This window comes from Brassica napus, chromosome C7, assembly GCF_020379485.1.
Source record: "Brassica napus cultivar Da-Ae chromosome C7, Da-Ae, whole genome shotgun sequence".
In the NCBI taxonomy this organism is placed as follows: domain Eukaryota; kingdom Viridiplantae; phylum Streptophyta; class Magnoliopsida; order Brassicales; family Brassicaceae; genus Brassica; species Brassica napus.
The window spans coordinates 15,921,333-15,948,835 of record NC_063450.1 but is presented as its reverse complement, the minus strand read 5'-3'; the positions used below and the strand labels follow the sequence as shown (position 1 = coordinate 15,948,835).

The window sequence follows — 27,503 nt, the reverse complement described above, 5'->3', positions numbered from 1 at the left end:
GTTTGTTACTAATGTTAAACTGTGAAATAGGTAACTTATAAATCTACTAATAATAATTTGCAAATTTTTTTCCTAGGAGACAATAGTCATGTTCTTTTCCTGAACGCAGCGTCAGCCACTGCGGTTAAAAATTATCAAAAAAAAAAAAAAAAAAATCTAAATGCAGCCTCGTTATAAGCTCCCGCCGGCGACTGTCGCGACTGGTTTTTCCCGTGTTTTCATCACCGCTGATTTTATCAGCGTCTTCTAAACAAGTGTTGACGTACCGCTAGCGTCAATAATTAGTATCTTGTAACTCTCTGTTTTAACATGTTGCTGACATGTCAGTTTTAATTCCTTTATGTTTTTGTGTCGCTGACGCTGAAACTTGCGTTTAGGAAAAGAACATAAAGAACATGACTAATGGAAACTCCAATGAAGAACTTGCCGTTGGTATGCTCTTTAGGTCCAGAGAAGCATTCAGGCAACATATGGCTGTATATGCCATAAGTCGGAAGTTCCGTTTTAGGTGTGCAAAGTCAGAACCAAGGTTAATGTCGCTAGAGTGTTGCAGCCCATCGTGCCCTTGGCGAGTATATGCCGTCCGGCTGAAGGATGCGGAAGTTTTTGAAATTCGCAAGGTCGTTCCAGAACATCTATGTTCAATAGACGAACGTGGCGGATACGAAACACAAGCTACAGCGGCGGTTATTGGTGAGCTTATGAAAAACAAGTTCGGGGCGCCAGGATCAGGTCTCAAACCTCGCGAGATCCGTCACATGATGCGTGGTGACCCAAACGTCAATATATCATACTGGAAGGCATGACGTTCGAGAGACGTCGCAATGGACAACACCAAAGAGTCTGATGTCACTGCTTACGCGAAACTCCCAGATTACCTTAACAAGCTAGTGACGTCTAATCCTGGTTCACTTGTCGAACTCTTAACAGAACCACATGAAAATGGTGGCCACCGCTTCAAATATTTATTTGTAGCATTGGACGCTTCTATCAAGGGATACGAGTACATGAGGAAAGTTGTGGTAGTAGATGGCACCCACCTGAAAGGCAAGTATGGTGGCTGTTTAATAACAACATCAACCCAACATGGGAATTATCAGATATTTCCTTTGGCTTTTGCCATTGTTGATGGCTAGAATGATATGTCATGGGAATGGTTCTTCACCCAGCTTTCAAAATTTGTTACAAACCATGAGGATTTGGTGTTTGTATCTGATAGGCATCCTTCAATTTTTAAAGGGATAAGCAAGGTTAGTAACATTATCTTAAAACACTCAAAATGTAGCTTTTCACAGTTAATGATACTGGTGGTACACATTTCTTTGTCCTATTGTCTCTAACATTTCATTTTTACAAAACGTCAGGTTTATCCCTCTGCTGGTCATTGCATTTGTATTGTCCACCTGAAGAGAAACATCCGCTCAAACTTTAAGGGACGACATCTCGATTACTTGGTGGCAAAAGCCGCTAGAAGCTTCAGACTTCAAGATTTTTACGCAACGTTCAACGAGATTATGGGTATTGATCACAAATGTGCAGAGTATCTGCTCGAGATTGGGCTTGAACATTGGGCGAGAGCACAATTTCCCGGAAAACGCTATAATGTGATGACAAGCAATCTTGCAGAGTCTTGGAATGGAGTTTTGCGTGAGGCTAGAGAACTACCAGTCATACGATTGGTCGAGTTCATTCATAGTTAGCTGATGACATGGTTTGTGAATCGTCGTGACGCGGCCAATAAAAGTAAAGGTAACCTGTCCCCAAGGGTGTTAGGTATTGTAAACGAAAAACTTTGAGAAATCTGGTGGGTACGACGAAGTTTTGGAGATTGCAGAGAAGGAGTAAGAGGTCCGAGAGAAAGAAGGGGGAGGTTTCCATGTCAACCTTGCCAATATGACTTGTACGTGCTTTGAATTTCAAATGCTCGCAATGCCATGTTCTCATCCCATAGCTGCAGCGTTAAAAGGAAAGATAGCTGTTAAATCCTTGGTGGCGGAAGTGTATGGGGTTACTCAACTGCGAGCTGCATAAGGTGGGAGTATATATCCGGTGGAAGGTTACACTGGAATTGGAGAATTGGTTGCCAATGTTACTGGCGTCCATATCTTCCCCCCTTCAACCAGACGTCCTCCGGGAAGGCCAAAAAAGCAGAGATACTTTTCAAGAGGGGAGAAAGTGGTCATGTACAATACGTTTCATTCTAACATGTTCATTGTCCTTGTTTCTAACTTATTCACTAATATATTACAGCTTAAACGAGGACGTCGCAGGACAGCTTGTAGCAGGTGCAAAAAGTTGGGACACAACAAAGCAACCTGCAAGGAACCTATATAAGAAGATGAAGCTTGGTGGTAGGGGAATTTAGGGTGACAGGAAAGATGTATGTAACGCCGGTGGATCTATGGGAAAGCTATATGGAACGATGGAGGATTTAAGATGGTAGAATAATGGAGTGTATGTGTGATAACCCACCCTTCGGGATAAAATGGTCGAGATCAATTGGTCGAGAAGATTGGTCAAGGATCAACTTGGTGGTCGAACCGCAGACGAAAAAGATCGATCGGGAAATTTCAAAGAACGAGGTGGTCGAAGAATTGAACTTAAGTGAGCTATGAGTCGAATAAGCTGCTCGACCATAGTTAGAAGATGTGTTATATTGATCAGAAGGACGTTTTGGAAGCATAACATTTTTGGAAGCACGACGTTTTAGAAGCTCGGCGTTTTAGAAGCATGACGTTTCTTCACCGCAAAGTTTTCTCCAAAACTTCGTATCAGCGGAATATTAAATCAGAGACATCATAAGTTGGAAGCAGGACGGGAATTAAGCAGGACGGGAAGTAAGCACGACGGGATCGAAAGACGACGGGAAACCCCGAAATCGGGTAAAAACCCTAATTTCGGTGCTATGAAATTTTTCAAGGAAGTCGGAGGCTCGGAAAATATTTTCTGTCAAGGTCAGAAATATTTTGGAGTTTATTAAAAATATTCAGAGCATCAGAATGGGAGCAGAAAAATATTCGGGATTGATCGTGGGTCAAAAATTCACCGGAAGGATCGAAATCGCGCAAATGAACCGAGAAGCTCGAGGTGTCTCAATGCATGAGTCAAGGACCTGGTGTCAAGTGTCTAGCAAGCTGAGTGTCAACCGAAGCACGACATGTCACCGTGCATGATGCTGGAACATGCAGCATGACATGTATAAGTACGAGATGTCGCTGTATCTGCAACCGAAGCATGCTGATCGACATGTAGCAGGCCGTGTGTCGCGTCGCATGGACTCCACCCATGCAGTAAACCATCTGGACGTGGGTGTGTCACTCAGAATGTTACTGAGTCATGCAGAAAGACATGTGTGCGCCCGTGTGTCGCCACGAATGCAACCGGAAGCATGCGGGCTGACACACAGTCGCCTGTGTGGCTCGATATTACAGGTCGATGATTTCTATAAATACCTATGCCTCCCATCAGTTTCAGACATCCATTCCACACCAAAAGCAAAGTAACAACATGGGTAGAGAGAGAAAGAAAGAAAGTGAGAGATTTTAGAGTATGGTCGATTCTAAAGACCGATACTCCACCGAGAAGGTAAATTCGGCCCAATCGGCGATTCTCTACAACTGTGAGGCGGAAGCTCTGTCCAAATCAATCCATCCATGCCAGTCAGCTTCTTCTAAAGTCAAGTAGAGGTGCTGCTCATATTAGTTCAGAACAGTTGAAGTTTTGAAGCTCGATACTCCACAAGAAGCCCGAAGGAATCGTCCAAGAAGCTAGAAAAGGTTATGCTCGAGTTGAATTATGTCCAGAGCCGTATCAGGGGAGGTTATTTCCAAGTCAAGATCAGTCCATTCCAGTCCAATCAAGTCGTCTATTGGGTTTTGGCTAAGTCTTCTCCGATCAACCAGCTGGCTCTCGCCTGGAACATTGTGAGTTGGTTTGTTTGAATTCCACTTGGAATTTAGGGTAGATCGAGTCTGCATATAAATTAGAATGATCACGTTACTGGGTGATAGATTCAGTAGGATTATTTTATTTATGGAACCGGACTCAGTTTAGCAAGGGCTAAGCTGAGATGAAAGGAATTAAGACTGAGTTAATAACCTGGCTAGGATGCATCATGTTTTCTATTATTGCGTGTTGATATGGTTGAGTGCAGGTACCCGTTATCTTTAAAGATAGTTTCGTAGCAGGAGGCTAACTATCTGGGTAACGGTTTAATTAAGTAAATTGCTTGTTAGACTAGTTAAATGCTTGCTCGTTTAATTAATCTTGTTGATTGAGGTTAGACAGATCTTGGTAAGGGAGTGATTAACTGGTTGAGTTGTTAGAATTATGTTATTTGGTTATGTGTTAGAATCCTAGTGAGTCAGTAATGAGTACGTGTTTTGTCAGAGAATCCTACTTGGATTCTGGAGCCAAGTATTTTCCTTAGGAATTGAGATTAGTAGAGTGTTAGGTAACTCGCAAGTGTGTGAGATAGAGTTGAGAACCTCGTAGTGGTTCTACTTTTGGCAGGTCATTGCTTCCTCAAATTGGTACCACTAAGCCGGTCGTGGTCCGTAAAGTGGTGGGCTCGGTTTAGCTTGGTTGATCACCAAGGCCGAGTGTCACACGTGGATGTGACAGCCTCCGGCGAGTCCGATAGAGGACCGGGGCACGGCAATTCCGATTGAGGACCGTGACCGGGTGATTCCCGAGCGCCTACGCCTGTGTGGTGTAATAGTGAAGGGATTACCGGTGTCCCTTGTGTGGAGGAAGAATGATTTTGTCGGGCCCAATTAGAGTGTTGTAAAGAGTAGAGGGTTGTGAAACCCTAGAGTGAGTGGTAACACCGAAATACATTGTTAAGAGTAAAATTCGAGTCGTAGTTAATTAGTGTCTTGTTATTGTGAATGGTGTGATTAAATTAAAGATTGGTTGTTGACTTGTTTTCATGCAGATTCCCGTTACTTGAAGTTAGATTCACGGCAGGAGGCCTTGCCTAACTTAGTAACGGTCTGATTAGATAATATTTGAGGTTATTGATTTGTGATCGATTGCTTAGCCTTAGCTTTGATTGCATGCTAAGGCTAGATTGATTGTTATTTTGGGTTTTCCGGGTTAGAGTCTAGGTTGCGGGTAGAGGCCGCCAGCTCACTAAGTGACGTTAGGTTACTCATCCAACTTCATTGTCCTTTTTGCAGGTAGCCTTAGGTAAGGATGATCGGATAGCTTGGTGTTGGACGTTAGGACCGCTGGTGTAGATTTTCATGCCTTTTGTAAACGGTATTTTGATATTTGTTGTGTTGACTCGGTTTGGTATTAGGCCGGGCGCCAGTCTCGAATTATTTCAATGTATGGATATTTCTTGAATCAATAAAGAATTTGTTTTATATGCGCTTCATGAGTACTCTGATATTTGGCTAGTCCGGTCTAACACAACGTTAGGTTGTGGTACGGGTTGAAAAGCCTTAGGCCTCGATCTAACGGAAAACGCTAACTCTAGGCATGGGTTGCAAAGCCTTGTGCCATGACGCAGCGGGATGAGTTAGTTGATGAACTGGTCTACGTCGTGGGGTAAATTTTTGACTCTGACCGGATCGTCCCTAACCCGTCACGTAGCGCTTCCGGACCATGGTGTTGGGTTGGACGGTCAGTCATGTTCTTGTTTGATTGTTGGCTGGCCGGTTGACCTTTCATCTCCAACCCTTGGTGTGGGTCGTCCGTTGGTCATGTTCTTGTTTGATTGTTGGATGGTGGGTCGACCTATGTCTAGGACGGTTCGGGGGTGTTACAGAGGTAGTATCAGAGCATGGTTTCGTCCATGCTTCCGGAACTCATGATTTAATCGGTTTTCTTATATTTTATCGAGTCAAAATGAGTCACAAAAGGCATTAGGGGACCAGTCACGTCCAGCGATAGAATTTATTGGTTTAGTAGAGTCTAGAATTGTTAGGTTGCTTGGATATAATTGTTAGGTTGCTGGTTAGCTTTGCTAGGTTGTTTCAGTTAGCATTGCGAATAGGTTGCTGCTAGTATTTGTTGGGATGGTTGTTGACTAACTTTCGTGTGAAGTGTTCTTTAAGTTGCAACTAAGAAGTGTGTTCGTTGATCGGAACTTTAAGGGATGTACACCTTAAAGTGGAGAGAGTTCGAGGCCAAAAACCCAAAGCTGAAGAGAAAGAAGAGAGACTTCTCAGAGGGACTGGACCGCTGTAAGGACTGGACAGATGGAAAAAGACCAGTGGAAAGGATTCGGGATATTATGAGCAAGGATGATATCTATTTAAGCGACAAGATAGTATCATGGGCAATGAGGGTGTCATGGCAGAGCAACAATAAGAAGGTGATCCAGCGATCCTTTAACTGAAGAGATATGAAGACGAGTTTGGGGACCTTGAGGAGGACACTCAAGGAGAAGTGGTAGGACAGAGTAAAGAGATTGCGGAGACGAGTCAAGAATGAGTGAAGCATGGGAGTTCAAGAAGTTAAGAGAAGGGTTCAAGACCAAGGGGAATGTTAAGAAATGTATCAAGGTAGAAGCGAGCTCGGAATCAGGAGTCTGGATGGAGACCAAATAAATCAAACGAAGAAATCAAAGGAGAGCCAACAAAGAAGCACAAGACAACAAGACGGAGTTATCCAAGAAGTGATCACCATCACAACACATCAAGGAGGAGTATGCTGTGAAGCTGAGCATTGGTGCAACTAAGAATTCGAGGACGAATTCTATTAAGGGGGGGAGAATGTGATAACCCACCCTTCGGGATAAAATGGTCGAGATCAATTGGTCGAGAAGATTGGTCGAGGATCAACTTGGTGGTCGAACTGCAGGAGAAAAAGATCGATTGGGAAATTTCAAAGAACGAGGTGGTCGAAGAATTGAACTTGAGTGAGCTATGAGTCGAATAAGCTGCTCGACCATAGTTAGAAGATGTGTTAGATTGATCAGAAGGACTTTTTGGAAGCATAACATTTTTGGAAGCACGACGTTTTAGAAGCTCGACGTTTTAGAAGCATGACGTTTCTTCACCGCGAAGTTTTCTCCAAAACTTCGTATCAGCGGAATATAAAATAATAGACATCATAAGTTGGAAGCAGGACGGGAATTAAGCAGGAAAGGAAGTAAGCACGATGGGAAACCCCGAAATAGGGTAAAAACCCTAATTTCGGTGCTATGAAATTTTTCAAGGAAGTCGGAGGCTCGGAAAATATTTTCTGTCAAGGTCAGAAATGTTTTGGAGTTTATTAAAAATATTCAGAGCATCAGAAGTGGAGCAGAAAAATATTCGGGATTGATCGTGGGTCAAAAATTCACCGGAAGGATCGAAATCGCGCAAATGAACCGAGAAACTCGAGGTGTCTCAATGCATGAGTCAAGGACGTGGTGTCAAGTGTCTAGCAAGCTGAGTGTCAACCGAAGCACGACATGTCACCGTGCATGAAGCTAGAACATGCAGCATGACATGTATAAGCACGAGATGTAGCTGTATCTGCAACCGAAGCATGCTGATCGTAGCAGGCCGTGTGTCGTGTCGCATGGACTCCACCCATGCAGGAAACTATCTGGACGTGGGTGTGTCACTCAGAATGTTACTGAGTCATGCAGAAAGACATGTGTGCGCCCGTGTGTCGCCACGAATGCAACCGGAAGCATGCGGGCTGACACACAGTCGCCTGTGTGGCTCGATATTACAGGTCGATGATTTCTATAAATACTTATGCCTCCCCTCAGTTTCAGACATCCATTCCACACCAAAAGCAAAGTAACAACATGGGTAGAGAGAGAAAGAAAGAAAGTGAGAGATTTTAGAGTATGGTCGATTCTAAAGACCGATACTCCACCGAGAAGGTAAATTCGGCCCAATCGGCGATTCTCTACAACTGTGAGGCGGAAGCTCTGTCCAAATCAATCCATCCATGCCAGTCAGCTTCTTCTAAGGTCAAGTAGAGGTGCTGCTCTGATTAGTTCAGAACAGTTGAAGTTTTGAAGCTCGATACTCCACAAGAAGCCCGAAGGAATCGTCCAAGAAGCTAGAAAAGGTTATGCTCGAGTTGAATTCTGTCAAGAGCCGTATCAGGGGAGGTTATGTCCAAGTCAAGATCAGTCCTGTCCAAGTCAAGATCAGTCCAGTCCAGTCCAATCAAGTCTTCTATTGGGTTTTGGCTAAGTCTTCTCCGATCAACCAGCTGGCTCTCGCCTAGAACATTGTGAGTTGGTTTGTTTGAATTCCACTTGGAATTTAGGGTAGATCGAGTCTGCATATAAATTAGAATGATCACGTTACTGGGTGATAGATTCAGTAGGATTATTTTATTTATGGAACCGGACTCAGTTTAGCAAGGGCTAAGCTGAGATGAAAGGAATTAAGACTGAGTTAATAACCTGGCTAGGATGCATCATGTTTTCTATTATTGTGTGTTGATATGGTTGAGTGCAGGTACCCGTTATCTTTAAAGATAGTTTCGTAGCAGGAGGCTAACTATCTGGGTAACGGTTTAATTAAGTAAATTGCTTGTTAGACTAGTTAAATGCTTGCTCGTTTAATTAATCTTGTTGATTGAGGTTAGTCAGCTCTTGGTAAGGGAGTGATTAACTGGTTGAGTTGTTAGAATTATGTTATTTGGTTATGTGTTAGAATCCTAGTGAGTCAGTAATGAGTACGTGTTTTGTCCGAGAATCCTACTTGGATTCTGGAGCCAAGTATTTTCCTTAGGAATTGAGATTAGTAGAGTGTTAGGTAACTCGCAAGTGTGTGAGATAGAGTTGAGAACCTCGTGGTGGTTCTACTTTTGGCAGGTCATTGCTTCCTCAAATTGGTACCACTAAGCCGGTCGTGGTCCGGAAAGTGGTGGGCTCGGTTTAGCTTGGTTGATCACCAAGGCCGAGTGTCACACGTGGATGTGACAGCCCCCGGCGAGTCCGATAGAGGACCGGGGCCCGGCGATTCCGATTGAGGACCGTGACCGGGTGATTCCCGAGCGCCTACGCCTGTGTGGTGTAATAGTGAAGGGATTGCCGGTGTCCCTTGTGTGGAGGAAGAATGATTTTGTCGGGCCCAATTAGAGTGTCGTGTAGAGTAGAGGGTTGTGAAACCCTAGAGTGAGTGGTAACACCCAAATACAGTGTTAAGAGTAAAGTTTGAGTCATAGTTAATTAGTGTCTTGTTATTGTGAATGGTGTGATTAAATTAAAGATTGGTTGTTGACTTGTTTTCATGCAGATTCCCGTTACTTGAAGTTAGATTCACAGCAGGAGGCCTTGTCTAACTTAGTAACGGTCTGATTAGATAATATTTGAGGTTATTGATTTGTGATCGATTGCCTAGTCTTAGCTTTGATTGCATGCTAAGGCTAGATTGATTGTTATTTTGGGTTATCCGGGTTAGAGTCTAGGTTGCGGGTAGAGGCCGCCAGCTCACTGAGTGACTTTAGGTTACTCATCCAACTCCATTGTCCTTTTTGCAGGTAGCCTTAGGTAAGGATGATCGGATAGCTTGGTGTTGGACGTTAAGACCGCTGGTGTAGATTTTCATGCCTTTTGTAAACGGTATTTTGATATTTGTTGTGTTGACTCGGTTTGGCATTAGGCCGGGCGCCAGTCTCGAATTATTTCAATGTATGGATATTTCTTGAATCAATAAAGAATTTGTTTTATATGCGCTTCATGAGTACTCTGATATTTGGCTAGTCCGGTCTAACACAACGTTAGGTTGTGGTACGGGTTGAAAAACCTTAGGCCTCGATCTACGGAATACGCTAACTCTAGGCATGGGTTGCAAAGCCTTGTGCCATGACGCGGCGGGACGAGTTAGTGGATGAACTGGACTACGTCGTGGAGTAAATTTTTGACTCTGACCGGATCGTCCCTAACCCATCACGTAGCGCTTCCGGACCATGGTGTTGGGTTGGACGGTCAGTCATGTTCTTGTGTGATTGTTGGCTGGCCGGTTGGCCTTTCATCTCCAACCCTTGGTGTGGGTCGTCCGTCGGTCATGTTCTTGTTTGATTGTTGGCTGGTGGATCGATCTATGTCTACGACGATTCGGGGGTGTTACAGTATGCCTTATTGTGAAATATTTATGTAAACAAAATCCATCTACGAAATTGATGGAGGTGGACGTTATATTTCTTATAAGAATTCCCCTTTATGTCTACTGTGATCGAGATTTCTTCAGTTATAAACTCAACTGATGAGTCACAAATATGCAGACCATAATTGTCTTGACCCCTATATGAGAACGTATAGTCGGCTAATAATTACCCTTACACGTATAACAAAATTTCTTAGTCGGTTAACAATTAAGTTGTGTATGCTAACTTTGATGATGGCAACTTCGTCCAGTCTTATATTACGATTAAAGGCTTATATTACGATAAAAGGCTTGATGATGGTAACACATATGGTTTAACATTGGGGACAAAGTCGTTAACCCTGATTATCACTAAACCCTAAGCAAATTACCTTCGAATCAACCCAAACTCATTAATCTAAGACCCTAAACCCTAAACCCTAAACCCGAAACCCTAAACCCTCTTATGAAAATATGGAACCGGCTACCACCTATATGTAATAAATAATATGTTTATCCGCCTAAACACTAACCCCTGAGCAATGACTTTTTAATCAACCCAAACACATCAATTGTCCAGTATCATTCATTGTCCAGTATTTATACCCTAAACCCTAAACGCCCGTGTACTCTTAAATAAAGGTGTAACACATATGCTTTAACATTGCGGACAAAGTCGTTAAACATGATTATCACTAAACCCTAAGCAATTACCTTCATATCAATCCAAACTCATTACTCTGAACCCTAAACCATAAATCCTAAACCCTAAACCATAAACACTAAACCCTAACCCCTAAACCGGAAACTGTAAACCCTAAACCCTAAACGCTAAACGCTAAACCCTAAACCGTAAACTCTAAACCCAAAACTCTTAACTCTATAATCCAATTCATTTGGGATAGCTTCTATATTTACTGAAATTATAAGTCCATACTTGTTTACCATAAACGTCTTTACCCGTAAAGAAAACTGTATAGCCGGCTATATATTTGCTTATCCGTATCAAGATAGATTTTAACCTGCTAACAATCAATTTACAATTGTTCAAAATTGAACGTTTACAATATTGTTCGTTTGAAACCATAGCCATGGGCTGTAATAAATATGTTTACAGAAAACGTCTAAACCCTCTTATGAAAATATGGTACCGGCTGCTGGGTATATGTAATAAATATGTTTATCCGCCTAAACCCAAAACCCTCTTATAAAAAAAAGGTATCGGCGACCAGTTATATGTAATAAATATGTTTATCCGCCTAAACACTAAACCCTAAACAATGACTTTTTAATCAACCCAAACACATCAATTGTCCAGTATCATTCATTGTCCAATATTTATACCCTAAACCCCAAACGCCCGTGTACTCTTAAATAAAGGTGTAACACATATGCTTTAACATTGCGGACAAAGCCGTTAAACCTGATTATCACTAAACCCTAAGCAATTACCATCAAATCAACCCAAAGTCATTAATCTAAACCCCTAAACCCAAAACCGTAAACCTAAACCCTAAACCCTAACAGTAAACCTTAAACCCTATAACCCAATACATTTGGGATAGCTTCGATATATACTGAAATTATGAGTCCATACTTGTTTACCATAAACGTCTTTTCCCGTATAAAAAACTATATATCTGGCTATATATTTCCTTACCCGTATTAAGATACATCTTAACCTGCTAACAATCAATTTACGATTGTTCAAATTTGAACGTTTACAGTATTGTTCGTTTGAAACCAAAGGCATGGGCTGTAATAAATATGTTTACAGAAAACGTCTCAACACTGTAATGAAAATATGGTACCGCCTACCGGCTATATGTAATAAATATGTTTATCCGCCTAAACCCTAAACACGAAACCCTAAACCTAAAAACCCTAAACCCTAAACCGTAAATCCTAAACCCAAAATTCTTAACTCTATAACCCAATCCATTTGGGATAGTTTCTATATTTACTGAAATTACGAGTGCATAATTTGTTTGCCATAAACGTCTTTACCCGTAAATGACAACTATATAGCCGGCTATATATTTGCTTATCTGTTTTAAGATAGATCTTAACCTGCTAACAATCAATTTACGAATGTTCAAATTTGAACTTTTACAGTTTTGTTCTTTTGAAACCAAACCTGTGGGCTTATGTTTACAGAGAACGTCTAAACCCTATTATGAAAAAAAGGTACCGGCTAATGAAAACTGTATAGCCGGCTATATATTTCCTTAGCAGTATTACGATATATCTTAACCTGCTAACCGTCAATTTAAGATTGTTTAAAATTTTACTTTTATAGTAAACGGCTAAACCCTTTTACGACAATATTAAACCCGACTATTTAATTGATCCTATATTTAATTATCCGTATGCCGGTATATCTTAACCTGCAAACCATTAATTTAAGATAGTTAACCTTGTCCAAATATTCATACAAACATATCCAGCCACCATACTATCCTTACAAACCTGTCATAAAAGTCTTCGAGTACAACAATAATTCGGAGAAATAGGCGAATATTACAAAACAACACAGCAGCCAATCATGTTCTTCTCGGATTCAATCATCATCTTCCCCCGTTCAATATCATTCTGCAATCCACCCATTTCGCCTCTCAACTCGGAAATTTCTCCCTTCAAATCGCTCGCCATTTCCTTTAAATCGTAAATCTCCTCCACCATACATTCATCGGTCCAAGAAAAAATACGAGATTTGTACTGCACAAATTAGCCAACTCCCGATCTCCTTTTTTTGGAAAACGTACATACCTTCAAATTTAAAAAACGTAAATAATGTTTATTACCTCTTCAGATCCATATGGACAACAATGGAAAAGCCTTCCAGGGTTCTTAGTTGTTCCGGAGGTTTTAATGACAGCCTCTTCCCCACAGCGGCAAAATTTAGGGAAACCTCTCTCTCTTTCTCCACGACGATGCCTCCAGCTTCCTCCCCCTACAAAAATGTAGGTTACGGTAACGGAAACTCACATTAAAGATAGTTCAAAACGAATCATTTTACATACCAGACGTAGACGACGAGCTTGCCTTCACTGATTGCGACATTCCTCTTGCGCTATCTTCCTCCTCCATTACGATTGTGTAACTTAACCTCTTGCAGATCGTAGCTTTGTCAGCTAATAAGAGAGGATGCAAAGGCGACAATACCAATGGAAAAGGGGGACATTCAATTTAGGTTACATTATTAGGCTCTGGGCCCAATATTATGAATTGTAGCCCATTATATGAAACAAAGGTGATACATACGAAATACATTGACCGGCTAATCATTTTCGTAACCTAAATAGAGGAACCAATATTTTTGGTAACTGATAACATATGTATCCAAATTGACAACAACACTGCCTGAGTTCATACATCATTGAAAATGATAAAAATAGATTAGAAACTAGAAAGGAGTTCATATGATGCCGTGGTATCTCTCCACAATGGTGACAGCAAGTCGTTGAAGCTCAGACTCCACAACGTTGGGGGATATGCATTTGCAGATTTCTAAACCGCCAAATGCGTGTGCCTGAATAAGGAGAACCTCATTTACAGCCGAATACAACTGATTCTCTAATTGCGGGACCGTGTGTGGTCTATCAATCGGTAAAGCTTTCACCTCTTTCCCGCAAATTTGTTTCCCAGCTTGTCTAAGTAAATACGTAAGCATGACTGCAATAGGGGCAATCTCTTTGCACATCATTACATCACTGCGGATAGAGATGTTGCAGTCCAGAACATGGAGCTGCCAACTTGTGGCGTCAATGCACAAACAAACCCAATGTGTCTTATCCAAGTTAAAAGGGAAGTATAACCTGCAACCCGCGTCGACGCTGCTGCAACCTGCAGGAAAACTCTCCAACAAAGTTGGAGGCAACTTATAAGTCTCCATTTTTGCCGCCTTGGAGAACCTTCCATAAGTCTTGGAAACTGACATACAAACTTGGTGTCGAAGAACACAGCCTGATTTGCTGTTATCTGATCAGAGGCACTGTTATATACGGACCGTGTATGATGAATAAGCACATTAACAACCTATCAATACCCATACCTCGGATTAGGTGGAACATCATCACGTGTGGTATAGATAAAAAAAAATTTTTAAAGAAATAACTGAAGACAAACCTTCGCTGGTACTTGTCCAGACTTCTCCACCAGAACAGACAAATCCTTGCTTTCAATCCTAACTTCGTTTATGATGAAGGAACTGAGATAAAATGTCTCTACCAATAAGATTACCGAAGACATTTCACGGGTTGTAAAATACATATTAGTTGGAGAAACTTACAACGGGGTTTTCAGAATGTCTCTCAGCTTACAGAATTTTGACTCAACTTCCATGTCATCACCGGTTCGATTAGCCGCAACATGTGCTTCCCACGCTCTTGTAAGAAATTTATTGTCACATTCGTAGTCACCCACTAACGCTTTTGGAACAACCTTCTGGCGCTTGCTTTTCCTGAAAGGGTGACAAGGCGCATCGCCTTCTGCTACTGTAACACCATTATCCTTGTTTAAAGCTATGACAAGAGATTCCTCGTTTACAACATCACACCCACTGCTTTCATTATTCGGCTCTTCCTGACTCAGCCCTAGCGAAAATGTCGGTTTAGGAAACACGAGGCCTGGGTCCAGAATCTGAGGATAAGAACATATTAATAAGGTTATCAACACACAATCTGTTGTGTTAAACTGAGAAAATCATACGGGTTCTTCTTCAGCGGATGAAAAGTTGGGAGAAGGTTCAGATCCATTCACTCTAGCATTTCCGATGGTGTGCATCGTTGGGTTAACCCCAACGGTTTCAACCTGGATAACAACAACAAATTAAGTTCAAGAGTATCCATACAAAACAATGTGTTCCGGCTAATCTACTTCGTATCAAGCTAATATTGTTGTTAGCTAGCTAACTTTACAATTTCTAAAATTTACTTCGACTGGCTTCTTGAGAACCTTCTTTCTTCCCACCATTTACAGACGTGTGACAGAAATAAAATACATACATTGGAAAGTGGAAAGCATTCCTTCTCCGCGAACCTCAATGCGTTCTCTATAATTTTTGAAGCATCAAGTCCACCATGACTCGAAGCTGTGGGTTGATTGACGACATCATTTACGCCTACATGTGAATACTTGGATTGATCCTCGCCAGTCCTCCGAACCTGCGGGGATGTTAGTGGACAAAATGAAATTATAACTTTCGCGTAGGAGGATGTTAATATACTTACAGCTACAGGCGGTGGAACATGTTGCATGGCAGGAGCAGGGGAATGAATCATCGGATTAGTTATATTTTGGACAGTCTGACCGTGAAATGTCTTCAACATATCGTCTACTTTGGAAACAATAGCGGTTTGGAAACTTTTAAAGGCAGCACCAAAACTCTTCAGTTCTGTTGCCATACGGGAAACTTCTGCGGAAACACGGTTCAGCTCTTCTGATACACGACTCAGATCTCCTGAAAGACGACCTTTTACACAACTAGCTATGGAATCTGCGTCCACAACATCACTACTACTCTGGTTTGATTTCTGCTTTGTTGTTTTCCTGATCTCTGCTTCACTTCTTGTTTCTTCCCGCATTCTTACAACATCTAATTTTGAAACACCTCCCGTAAAAAAAAGAATGCTTGAATGGAAATCCATCGTCGATTAACTTTAGCAGATTTTGTACACCGACATCTTCTTCATCATCAGACCACCCAAACTGAGAATCCCCATTGACAGCCTCGTTCCCAACCGAAATAATGGAAACCACCCCGGCCTGCCGTTGAAATTGATGTCAGTCAAGATTACAATAACATATTATAGCAGATGTTATTTTCCTACTATATTACCTTTCCAGAACAGTCAGTATCACGGGCATGCCCTGGACTTATACTTCGCTTCCCTTTTCTTTCTTCTTCTGAAAGTTCGTCGTCGCCCGCAAAATCGCCTTCCGAACCTGACGAGCCGGCTTCATGAACGGCTTTGGTAAGAGCAGGTACAGCTTCGATCATTACAAGCTGTAAAGCTAGCACAAATCCCTTTAGAGCTATTGTGTTTTGGGATAGAGAAAGTTCGTTCCTCTCTTTGATACTGCTTATAAGCAATTCGAAAGAAATGCGACCCCAAGGATATGCAAGAAACGCATCCAAATCTTTAATCTTCTCCGCATGTTCGTGTGAAATCCGAGGTGTGTGAGTTGTTGGGAGAACAACAGATGCAAGGAGTGCAAGGAACGCATACTTAATCCTTGTTTCTTTTGCAGTTACACTTCTCTCTTTCAGCATCCTTACAACACAGTTGACAGATACTTCTTTCATGGTACCGAATAGCTCTCCCCAGTATGGCTTCTCGTTGATATCCCTCTTTGCCTTTTTTTTGGAACGAGCTGGATACTTGAAACAATTCAGACCTGTTACTATGGCAAATTCCCTCAGAAAATCGGATTGGTTTGCCTGCAAACAAGAACCATGCTTCATGTTTCTTCTTCACCTTCAATTGCCTCGATATAATATATCTCCCAAAACGTCCTGAGAATGTTGGTTTCTCCGCGATTTCTACAAGCTTACCGAACGGTGATCGGCGCAGAGCATCGACTTCATCTTCTTCCAGTGATCGGCGCAGAGCATCGACTTCATCTTCTTCCAGTGACCAGAGTATGTTACTTATTGCGAAGGGTTTGTGGTAAGGGGTAACTCTCACCCCCACGGGTTCCTCGCCCAAAGCAAACATCCTCTCCGGTAATGTTCGCGAAGACTCCATATCTGCTCGATTTTCCATCTCCATCGTTGGTACCGATGTCATCAATCAAAGAAGATGAGCGAAAAGCTTAAGGAGAGAGTTTCCAGATTTGAGACAAGTTTTACAGAGAAGGTCCATTTTAGAGATGATTTCAAATTTCGAAATACAAAATTGAAATTACAAAGACATATAATCTTTCAAGATTTGAGTTTTCTAACACAAGATACGAAGATATGAAAATATTTCAAATATCATGGATACGCAAATCTTTGTAAATCTTAACCTATAGATTACATAATCTTTTAGGACGCAGACGCATGGGTGATATCGATAGGGGTAGCACTGTCTTTACCATCTAATGAACAGTTGCAATTAGTTCGAATTGGTATATGCCTAAATACGCAATATGTTGAGTGCAGGGAGTGCAATTTCACTAATATGTATTGCAGTATTTAGTTTGTTTGTTCTGGATTGCTCATTTACCATTTGAAGCCTAAAGCATCATTGGCTTTGCATTTTTCGACTCTTCACGCTAGAGGCCCTAAAGGCATCATTAACCCAGGTTTTTTAGCCGGGGTTTTCAACTCATGATTTGATATTTTTTTGTTTTTTTGTATATTTTTTGGTTAAGAGATATCTGTTATATCTCTTAGTCGAAACTAAAAACTCCACTTAAGAAACTGGGTTTAGTGATGGTGTGATGACCGTGAGACACTTTTCTATTACTGTCTACCATTAGATACAAGACGAGTTCATTTAGATAAATTTATAGTAACGCCACGTCACCTACAATAACACCCAATAAAACAAGAACACGTCACCAGCCTAAGAACTGTCCAGAAACGAAAATAGAGTGATCGAACTCTCCAGAAACTCGTCTCCTTATATAAAGACCTCTCCTCCCAGCGACGCCTTCATCGTTCTCAATTTCAGAAACTTATCATTATCATCATCTCTCTGAGACATCAAGTTTTAAACAACAGCGACGATGCCGAGCAGATACCCAGGAGCCGTGACGCAAGACTGGGAGCCAGTGGTGCTCCACAAAACTAAGCCAAAGAGCCAAGACCTCCGTAATCCCAAGGCGGTTAACGCGGCTCTCAGAAGCGGCTTAGCGGTTCAGACGGTGAAGAAATTCGACGCCGGTTCGAACAAGAAGGGGAAATCGACGGCTGTGCCGGTGATCAACACGAAGAAGCTGGAGGAAGAGACGGAGCCGTCGGCGATGGATAGGGTGAAAGCGGAGGTGAGGCTAGCGATACAGAAAGCTCGGTTGGAGAAGAAGATGTCACAAGCGGATCTAGCGAAACAGATCAACGAGCGGACACAGGTGGTTCAAGAATACGAAAACGGGAAAGCTGTTCCTAACCAGGCCGTACTTGCCAAGATTGAGAAGGTTCTAGGTGTTAAACTCAGGGGTAAACATGTCAAATAATTCAAAACGATGCCGTCTCTGGTTTCGTTCTTCCTTCTTTTGGGTGCACATCTTCCTATTCTCAATCTTATGAATATAAATAATAACGCTTTTGGCTTCGTATTCAAACGACATCGTATCTGCCAAACGATTGTCAAATTTAAAAAGGAAATGGATTTGTTCTGTTTGAGTTACTTGAATTTCTTCATACATGAGTCATGACTGGTCTAAATATTTATTCTTTGCATGTATAATGTATTCCTGTAATCAACAAGATTAAAAATCCTTTTTTAAAAACAAAGTCGGTGTTTCAGGGACATCTCTGGACTTGGTCTTATAGGTCTAATGGGTTTGTGACTCAGAACTTCTTGGTTCTCATATAAATTTAGAAATGAATCAAAAAATGTGTAATGGTAGCGTGACATCTGCGAGCAAGATCATGATTAACCGGATACAGGCTTTTTAATTTATGATTTGACATTTTTTGTTTTTGTTTTTTTTTAACATTTTTCGGTTAAGAAACGATTTTTATATTTTTTATATAAAAGATGGTTATTAGTTTTTTTAGTTAAAATTTAAGAAAAATTAAGAATCGTCTCTTAGATAAAGCTAAGAACTCCAGTTAAAAGACTGAGGTTAATCATGATTTAAGTTACTCTGTTCTAAACGGGAGTCCAAACTAGATAGAACCAGTATTTGTAACATGTTTTAGATTTTTTAAGTACATTAAATACAAAGATAAGTAAGCAGAAAGAATGCTCAAACAATTTGGTAGGTAAAAGTTTAAAACTTTATTTCAAATTTGCTAACGTTTAAGAGACGAAACCATTTAGCAAACTGAAAAGATTGCAACTCGGTACTCCCTTACCTACACGTCACGATCCCTCTTTTTTTTTTTGTGCACCCGTCACGATCCCTCTCTGTATCTAAAACACACCGATCTCATGACGATCGCACTAAACGTCTAATGGTGACAGAACTAGATTCAACATATTCAGCATGAAGACTAGAAACAAGCCATTGTGATATTTTAAAAAAAAATGGGCAAGGGAGATGAGCTGAACGGCAAAGACACTCGAGATTCGTGTCTTTGCTCCTTCTCTTCCTTTGCTTAGCCTCATCAGAGTCAACTAAAATTTTGATTTTTCTGGTTTCATTAGAATACATGTTATTTTTATATGCGCATCAATATTTACTGCTTTAAAATGCAGCTTATCCTCAAGCAGGAGAAAAATTAAATGCGGCCGCAAGGACCAACCCAAACCCTCATGTAACTCTGCTGGTAGCATTGGACTGTGCGCGCCAGAGTTTCCATGTTGCACATGTCCAATCGAATAGTGAAAGACAATTTCACTTGATCAGGACGCAGTCCCTGTTTCTCCAGCTATGCCAAATCGAAAAAAAATTCTTCATTCTTGTTTAACAAACTTATACTCAGTATTTGTTACAACAGATTTGTAGACTTGTAGTTAACCAGAAGCTGTATCTAGTCTTTGTCAGGCCTCCGTTGGATAACATCCTACTCATGCCTATCGCAATTTTGAACAAATGTTTCATGTCATACAATTTGGTCATAGTTCATTGTCTTATTTCATATTTTGGGAAGCCACTTTAACAATAACTAGAACAGAACCGTGCCATGTGTGGCTTAGTTTCATTTTAAATATTTATTTTGTTCAATAAATTGTTTGAGTTCGTCTTTTCTATCTTCAAGAAGGATCATAGATTGTCATTGGAACTTGAAAGCCTAATATAAGTCTTGTATATGAAGCGTCAGTCAGACATCGATATCAGCTCTAATTCTAAATGAGTCATCATGAACTACTAATCTTAATCTTAATTTTCCATCCAAATTTAAATGTTTTGAGATCTTTTATAAATATTTTATGTAACGAAATTTAAATGATTTAGATGAACCCGTGTTTAATAGTTTTAATTTGAAATATAACACTACAAGAAAACACATGCTTAACTACGAAAATTAACGAGGAAAAATAATCCTCGTAAATTTGCGTCGAGTTTACGACGAATTTACGTGAAAAACTAAAGTCATCGTTATTTCCTCGTAACGTAACGACAAAACTGTTTCGTCGTAAAGTGGATGTAATTTTACGAGTATTTTACGAGGAAAAACTATTTCCTCGTAAATACGACGTAAACTTTGCGTGGTATTTACGAGGTAATAGTTTACGTGTATTTAGCGAGGAAATTTTTGAATCCACCAACTTTATAGGTGTTACACGTTTTTTTTGCCCACCTAATTAATTTTCGTCGTAAATTCATAGCAAAATTACAACTACCAGATTCGAATTTTCCTATAAATATGGATGTTTGAACATCATTTTAAACACACCAACAACAAAAAACGTGAAAGAAAAAAAATGGCTGGCTCCGGGACTATTTACGAGTTGCGGAAGTGGATGTATATGCATAGAGATGCTAACGGGAGAGTGACGAAAGAATACCTTGCGGGTCTGGAGACATTTATGCATCAAGCAGATTCAACACCGCTCGCCCAAGAAAGTGGTAAGATGTTCTGTCCTTGTCGGAAATGCAACAATTCGAAACTGGCAAATCGTGAAAATGTTTGGAAGCATTTAATAAATAGAGGTTTCACGGCAAATTACTATATCTGGTTTCAACATGGAGAAGGTTTTAATTATGATCAGAATGAAGCTAGTAGTAGTAATAGCAATTTTCAGGAAAAAAAACCGGTTGATCATCATTTGCATAATGAACATAGTTACCATCAGGAGGAGATGGTAGATTATGATAGGGTTCATGATATGGTAGCTGATGCATTCGTAGCTCATGATGAAGATGAAGAACCTAATATAGATGCAAAAAAGTTTTACGAAATGTTAAACGCGGCGAATCAACCACTTTACAGTGGTTGTAGAGAAGGTCTCTCTAAATTGTCGTTAGCTGCTAGAATGATGAATATTAAAACTGATCACAATCTACCTGAAAGTTGCATGAACGAATGGGCGGACTTGTTTAAAGAGTTTGCCGGAAGACAATGTGTCTGCTGATTCTTATTATGAGATTCAGAAACTGGTTTATAGTCTTGGGTTGCCTTCGGAGATGATAGATGTTTGCATCGACAACTGCATGATCTATTGGGGAGATGATGAGAAGCTAGAAGAATGTCGATTCTGCAAGAAGCCACGATTCAAGCCGCAAGGACGGGGACGTAATAGGGTACCGTACCAAAGGATGTGGTACCTACCAATTACAGATAGATTGAAAAGATTGTATCAATCAGAGCAGACTGCTGGAAAGATGAGATGGCATGCCGAGCATACTCAGACGGATGGTGAGATGACTCATCCATCAGATGCAAGAGCCTGGAAACATTTCAACAAAGTACATCCAGATTTCGCTAGCAATATCCGGAATGTGTATCTCGGATTATGCACAGATGGATTTAGTCCGTTCGGAATGTCAGGGAGACAATATTCATTGTGGCCAGTCTTTCTTACTCCATACAACCTGCCACCGGAGATGTGCATGCAACGGGAGTTACTATTCTTGACCATATTAATACCTGGTCCGAACCATCCAAAAAGGTCCCTGGATGTTTTCCTACAACCACTGATAAAAGAGTTGAAGGATTTGTGGTCAACAGGGGTGAGGACGTATGACTGTTCAACGAAGACGAATTTTACGATGCGAGCGATGCTTTTGTGGACCATAAGTGATTTTCCTGCCTATGGGATGTTGTCTGGATGGACTACACATGGGAGATTAGCTTGTCCATATTGTAATGGAACGACAGATGCGTTTCAACTGAAGAATGGTAGGAAGACAAGTTGGTTTGATTGTCACCGTCGATTTCTTCCCATTGGCCATCCTTACCGAAGAAACAAGAATTTGTTTAGGCACAAAAGGGTTGTGAGAGACACTCCTCCTCCATATCTAACTGGAGAACAAATTGAAGCGCAAATCGACTACTACGGAGCTAACGAAACAGTTCGTTGGGGTGGTAATTGGCATGTCCCTCGTAATATGCCAGATTCTTACGGTGTTCATCACAACTGGCACAAGAAGAGTATATTTTGGGAGTTGCCATATTGGAAGGATCTTCTTCTGCGCCACAACCTCGATGTGATGCATATAGAGAAGAATTTCTTTGAGAACATCATGAATACAATATTGAATGTCCCAGGGAAGACAAAAGACAACATAAAATCGAGGTTGGACTTGCCGGATATTTGCTCAAGAAGCGAGTTACATATTAAAAGCAATGGACAAGTTCCCGTTCCGATATTCAGATTATCTTCAGAAAAAAAGTCGGTGTTGTTCAACTGGGTGGCATCAGAAGTGAAGTTCCCCGATGGGTATGTTTCGAATCTCTCTAGATGTGTTGAAAAGGGTCAAAAGTTCTCCGGGATGAAGAGTCATGATTGTCATGTATTTATGCAACGACTACTGCCCTTTGCATTTGCGGAGCTACTTCCAACAAACGTACATGAAGCACTTGCAGGTACGTAGTGTATTATATCACAATAATTTACAAAATAATATATGACTAACAATGTGTTTAATTTTTTTTTAATATAAAAGGCATTGGAGCATTTTTCAGGGATCTGAGCACACGCACTCTTAAAGAAGAAGTTGTGGAACAGCTTCAGGAGAACATTCCCATCTTATTGTGCAACTTGGAGAAGATATTTCCTCCCGGATTTTTTGACGTCATGGAGCATCTAGCTGTCCACCTCCCATATGAGGCATTGCTTCGTGGACCTGTACATTACGGATGGATGTATCAGTATGAGCGAGCCATGAAATATTTGAAGGGAAAAGCAAAGAACCTCGCCAAAGTTGAAGGTTCTATAATTGCTGGAAGTTTGACGGAAGAAGTTTCTCACTTCACATCGTACTACTTTGCGTCAAAAGTACGTACACGGAGAAGAGCTCCAAGAAGATATGATGATGGTGGTGTTGCGCCAACATATGCAGTTGCTGGTGTTCCAGACATCTTTAGCCAGATTGGGCGACTCGGTGGGAAGTCTAAAGAGGTTTGGTGGTCGAGTGAACAAGACGCTCATAGTGCACACACCTATATTCTACTCAATTGCGAAGATCCATTGATTCGTTATTTTGAAAGGTAACATATATTGACACTTCGAAACACATATAAGTATAATTAATTGTATAATTGCGAGAGATTCATTCCTATAAAATGTGATTTTACAGCCTATTTGTTTCTCAAGTCGAAGAAACATTTCCTGGTATATCCACAAGTGACGTAGACAAAAGGAAAGATCAACACTTCATTAAGTGGTTGCGGAATCAGGTATTAACTAAAACTTTTTTTTCATACATTATCTGTATTTCATTAACATTCTCTTTATTTTTGCAGGTTGATTATGACGACGACGATGCAGATTATCCTAAGTGGTTACACGAAGTAATTCAATCTCCACTTGTAAAGGTCACCACATCACAGATGTATTTCACACGAGGCTATACTTTTCATACATATGACTATGGTAGACAATGGGCGACCAGTAACTATGGAATATGTGTGAAAGGGGAAACAGATTTCTACGGGATCTTGACGGAGATTATTGAAGTCGAATTTCCAGGGATACTGAAGCTGAAATGCGTCCTCTTCAAATGTGAATGGTTCGACCCCGTCGTCAACAGAGGTGTTCGGTCTAACAAATTCGGTGTAGTTGATGTCAACGGTGGACGAAGGTACAACAAATTCGAGCCTTTCATCTTAGCTTCACAAGCAGACCAAGTTAGCTTCCTTCCATACCCTCGGATGAGAGATTCAGGTATAAATTGGTTAGCAGTAATCAAAGTTACACCTCGAGGACGAATCATCAGTGGAGAAGAACCACCATTGCAAGAAGAACAGATAAATGAAGTTGAGGAACCTGAACAAGAAATTGATGATATCCTTCTCATTGATCCGCATAATCACGAGTACGAAGATCTTACCGATGATGCCACAGATGAAGCTGTTGAAGACGAGTTTAATGAAAATGATGATGTTTCTAGTGATGACGAGAATGTCGATGTATCCGATTGATGTATTTGTTTTATGAATAAGATGAGGGAGTTTGTTTTATGAATAAGATAATGTGGGGTTTGTTTTATGAATAAGGTAATGTGGGAGTTTGTTTTATGAATAAGCAAATGTGGGAATTGTGGTTTGGAATGGAAATAAAGATGGGGTTTAAAATATATGAAGTAGAAAATAAGGAATATGGGGTTTGGGGTTTCGGGTTTTGGATTCTAGGGATTTAAACATAACACTCGTTAATTCCACGTAAGCTTAAATCGTCGTAAAGTCCTCGTATTCCAACGAGTAAATAACGACGAAGGACTCGTTAATTCCACGTAGGACTAAATCGTCGTAAATACCACGTAGGATGAATTCGTCGTAAAAACCACGTAGGATGAAATCGTCGTAAATATAACGTAATACAACGAGGAAATAACGACGAAACCTAAAAATAAATATGGGGTTTGGAATATATGAAGTAGAAAATAAGGAATATGGGGTTTCGGGTTTCGGGTTTCGGGTTTCGGGTTTGGGGTTTGGGGTTTCGGGTTTTGGGGTTCCGGGTTTTGGATTTCGGGTTTCGGGTTTCGGGTTTTTGGTTTCGGGTTTGGGGTTTCGGGTTTAGGTGTTCGGGGTTTGGGGTTTCGGGTTTTGGATTTCGGGTTTCGGGTTTCGGGTTTCGGGTTTCGGGTTTTGGGTTTCGGGTTTCGGGTTCTAGGGATTTAACCATAACACTCGTTAAAAATAACGACGAAACTTAAAATTAAATATGGGGTTTGGAATATATGAAGTAGAAAATTAAAGATGGGGGTTTGGGTTTCGGGTTTCGGGTTTGGGGGTTGGGGTTTGGGGTTTCGGGTATGGGGTTTCGGGTTTCGGGTTTGGGTTTCGGGTTTCGGGTTTCGGGTTTTGGATTCTAGGGATTTAAACATAACACTCGTTAATTCCACGTAAGCACAAATCGTCGTAAAGTCCTCGTAGTATGAAATCGTCGTAACTACCACGTAAAATGATTTAAACAAAACACTCGTTAATTCCACGTAAGCAGAAATCGTCGTAAAGACCACGTAAACGGATTTATACATAAACCCGTTAATTCCACGTAAGTACAAATCGTCGTAAATATCTCGTAGTGTACAAACTTGAAAAAAAAAAGGAAAAGGAGAGAAATACCAGATTAACATGTGGCAAGACTTCCAGCAATTATAATACGTAAGTCTCGCCCACATGAATTCTAATATCTTCTCCTTTTCCTATTTTTTTCAAATATTTATAATTTGAATAGGATTTTTTTGAGGATTGTGATTTGAGATAAGGTGTGATTTGGGAGTTTGTGTGTGGTTTGAGAGTGAGAGTTGTGGGTATATTTATAGGAAAGCAAGCCTCGTTAATTCCTCGTAAGGTAAATCGTCGTTAATACCTCGTATAAAAAAACACGGGCCTTTGTGATTCCTCGCAATTTCCTCGTAAAAAAAAGACGGGCCTTTGTAACTGCTCGCTATTTCGTCGTAAACTTACGAGGAATTTGCGACGATATGTAATCTTATATATACACCCGAGCGCTCACTCTTTCTTTCCTCTCTACTTCCTCTCCATTTCGTAGCAATGGTTAGCCTCTCTGATTCCTCTCTAATTTGGTTAGTTTATGATAGATTAGGTGGTTAGTATAGGGAATTTAGATAGGTTTGCGGATTTTATGTTGTTTAGTGTTGATTATGTGGATAATGTTGGGAAATATATTGTTGATGTTAATTTTAAAATTTTCATTTTTTTTCCAGGTTCGAAAAGGAAGACTTACTGCCCATTACAGAGAGATCTTCGGTGAGCCGGGTAGTCGTTTAGACCCGGCCTCTTCTTCCGCTCCCAGTTCTTCGGGCCAGGAGACTGTCCCCGAGACTCAGTACACTCAGAGAGTCTCTGGGTCTACTTCTTCTACTGCACCATCGGCTCCTCATGTGCCTCCTCCGATGCCTCCTCCTGTGCCTCCTCCGATGGCACCTCCGATGGCCGCCGATATTCATCCTGATTTGATGGTGCCTCCGAGTGCTCCTTACTCGCAGTACACTGTAGAGGACATTCTCAGTCTGCCAGGCAGAGAAGGTTTACCAGTCATCGACCCAGACCGACCGGACGGAACTTTGTGGTATGTTGCATTAATTTTTTTTTAATTCGTTTAAATTTCTTTTATAACATTAAAAAATAATTTATATTTTAAATTTGTATTTTCCAGGTGGGGGGTTGACGGATGTCTTGCATCGGACGTAACCGACACGATCAAGGGTTACTTCTCCATGCCACATCCAAACTGGAGTAAGACGCCTCACTACGTCAGAAAGACGTGGTTCAAAATTTACGCTGTAAGTTTCTATTAATTAATTATATATACTTTAATTTTTTCATGATTTATATATATACTTTCTAAAAAACTAATTGTTAATTTATTTTTCCAACAGCAAAAATATACTTGGGCCTTGGGGGTCATTGAGAGGGTGAGGAAAAAGTTTAACGCGAAGGCGAAAGTTCGCTTGTTGGACACGGTCTCCAACTGGAAGGGTGACTGGATCGTGAAGGGGTATGAGCGTGGCAAACCCGCTGAGCTCACCACGGATGTGTGGGATGGCCTCATCCGTTATTGGCGCATTCCTGATTCCATTAGAATCGCCCAGGCTTGCTCTAACTCCCGTAACACGGTCGATGAGCACGGGAACGGGCCGATGCTTCACACTACGGGCCAAAAACCCCACGCCGGTGTCCGTTTGGAAATGGTAATTAAATATTTTATTAAATAATTTTTTTAATATATATAATAATTAATTCTAACTTTCTTAACTGTTTTTTAGGCCAAAGAGACGGGACATCTCCCTTCTCTTATGGAACTTTACGAGAGGACCCACAAGAACAAGGCGGGCGTATTTGTAGATGGCAAGTCCGAGCAAATCTACAACGACGTAGTTGCTCGGGTTGAAGACCGCCAGACTCAGCTGACCCAGCAGTCTACCGACGGATTACCCGTCACCTTATCCACACTTGACATGGATAAGATTTACGAGGAGGTAAATTTTCAAAAAAATTAATTTTTTATTATTCATTTAATTTAACTTTAAATTTTTACTTACAATATTTATTTTTTGTTTTTAAGGTTGTCCCTAAAAAAAAGGGACGGACGTTGGGTATTGGTTCCGTCAACGATGTTCCGAGAGCGACATCGTCTTATGGTCAGCGACGGGATGATGAAGTCACTGAGCTGCGTAGAGAGTCCGCTCAGCTGCGTAACGAGTTGACCGCGACAAAAT

General features: G+C 40.9%; 4 protein-coding genes across 4 annotated transcripts; 2 read left to right on the top strand and 2 right to left on the bottom strand.

Moving 5' to 3' along the window:
- Window positions 1–824: 824 nt before the first annotated feature.
- Window positions 825–1,700, top strand: LOC106407784. The gene is made up of 3 exons (XM_013848647.1): window positions 825–1,022; window positions 1,137–1,250; window positions 1,365–1,700. The coding sequence occupies exons 1-3, from the start codon at window positions 825–827 to the stop codon at window positions 1,698–1,700; spliced, it is 648 nt and encodes a 215-aa protein (XP_013704101.1).
- A 10,727-nt stretch (window positions 1,701–12,427) lies between these two features.
- Window positions 12,428–13,229, bottom strand: BNAC07G07180D. The gene is made up of 3 exons (XM_013850515.3): window positions 13,073–13,229; window positions 12,854–13,002; window positions 12,428–12,767 (listed from the first exon to the last, which is right to left on the bottom strand). Exons 1-3 carry the CDS (start codon window positions 13,137–13,139, stop codon window positions 12,570–12,572), a joined length of 414 nt encoding a protein of 137 aa, XP_013705969.1. The 5' UTR covers window positions 13,140–13,229; the 3' UTR covers window positions 12,428–12,569.
- Window positions 13,230–13,467: 238 nt separating this feature from the next.
- On the bottom strand, window positions 13,468–16,822 carry LOC106407785. The gene is made up of 10 exons (XM_022706609.1): window positions 16,598–16,822; window positions 15,889–16,491; window positions 15,728–15,815; window positions 15,281–15,645; window positions 15,056–15,214; window positions 14,760–14,861; window positions 14,341–14,690; window positions 14,178–14,259; window positions 13,964–14,087; window positions 13,468–13,895 (listed from the first exon to the last, which is right to left on the bottom strand). The coding sequence occupies exons 1-10, from the start codon at window positions 16,820–16,822 to the stop codon at window positions 13,468–13,470; spliced, it is 2,526 nt and encodes an 841-aa protein (XP_022562330.1).
- Window positions 16,823–17,475: 653 nt separating this feature from the next.
- LOC106407646 (multiprotein-bridging factor 1c-like) lies at window positions 17,476–18,385 on the top strand. Its single transcript, XM_048763591.1, has one exon. It carries the CDS (start codon window positions 17,766–17,768, stop codon window positions 18,210–18,212), a length of 447 nt encoding a protein of 148 aa, XP_048619548.1. The 5' UTR covers window positions 17,476–17,765; the 3' UTR covers window positions 18,213–18,385.
- The last annotated feature ends 9,118 nt before the right edge of the window (window positions 18,386–27,503 follow it).

Bases quoted from the DNA above. Each gene is read 5' to 3' on its own strand.
- LOC106407784 (XM_013848647.1), top strand. From the start codon at position 825: ATGGACAACACCAAAGAGTCTGATGTCACTGCTTACGCGAAACTCCCA. The intron at 1,023-1,136 runs GTAGTAGATGGC...GTTGATGGCTAG, and splicing joins AGTACATGAGGAAAGTTGTG to AATGATATGTCATGGGAATG. The intron at 1,251-1,364 runs GTTAGTAACATT...ACAAAACGTCAG, and splicing joins TTTTTAAAGGGATAAGCAAG to GTTTATCCCTCTGCTGGTCA.
- BNAC07G07180D (XM_013850515.3), bottom strand. From the start codon at position 13,139: ATGGAGGAGGAAGATAGCGCAAGAGGAATGTCGCAATCAGTGAAGGCA. The intron at 13,003-13,072 runs GTATGTAAAATG...ACATTTTTGTAG, and splicing joins AAGCTCGTCGTCTACGTCTG to GGGGAGGAAGCTGGAGGCAT. The intron at 12,768-12,853 runs GTAATAAACATT...TAATTTGTGCAG, and splicing joins GTCCATATGGATCTGAAGAG to TACAAATCTCGTATTTTTTC.
- LOC106407785 (XM_022706609.1), bottom strand. From the start codon at position 16,822: ATGGAGATGGAAAATCGAGCAGATATGGAGTCTTCGCGAACATTACCG. The intron at 15,646-15,727 runs GTGTACAAAATC...TTTCAAAATTAG, and splicing joins TGATGATGAAGAAGATGTCG to ATGTTGTAAGAATGCGGGAA. The intron at 14,260-14,340 runs GTAAGTTTCTCC...ATTTTATCTCAG, and splicing joins GACATTCTGAAAACCCCGTT to TTCCTTCATCATAAACGAAG.
- LOC106407646 (XM_048763591.1), top strand. From the start codon at position 17,766: ATGCCGAGCAGATACCCAGGAGCCGTGACGCAAGACTGGGAGCCAGTG.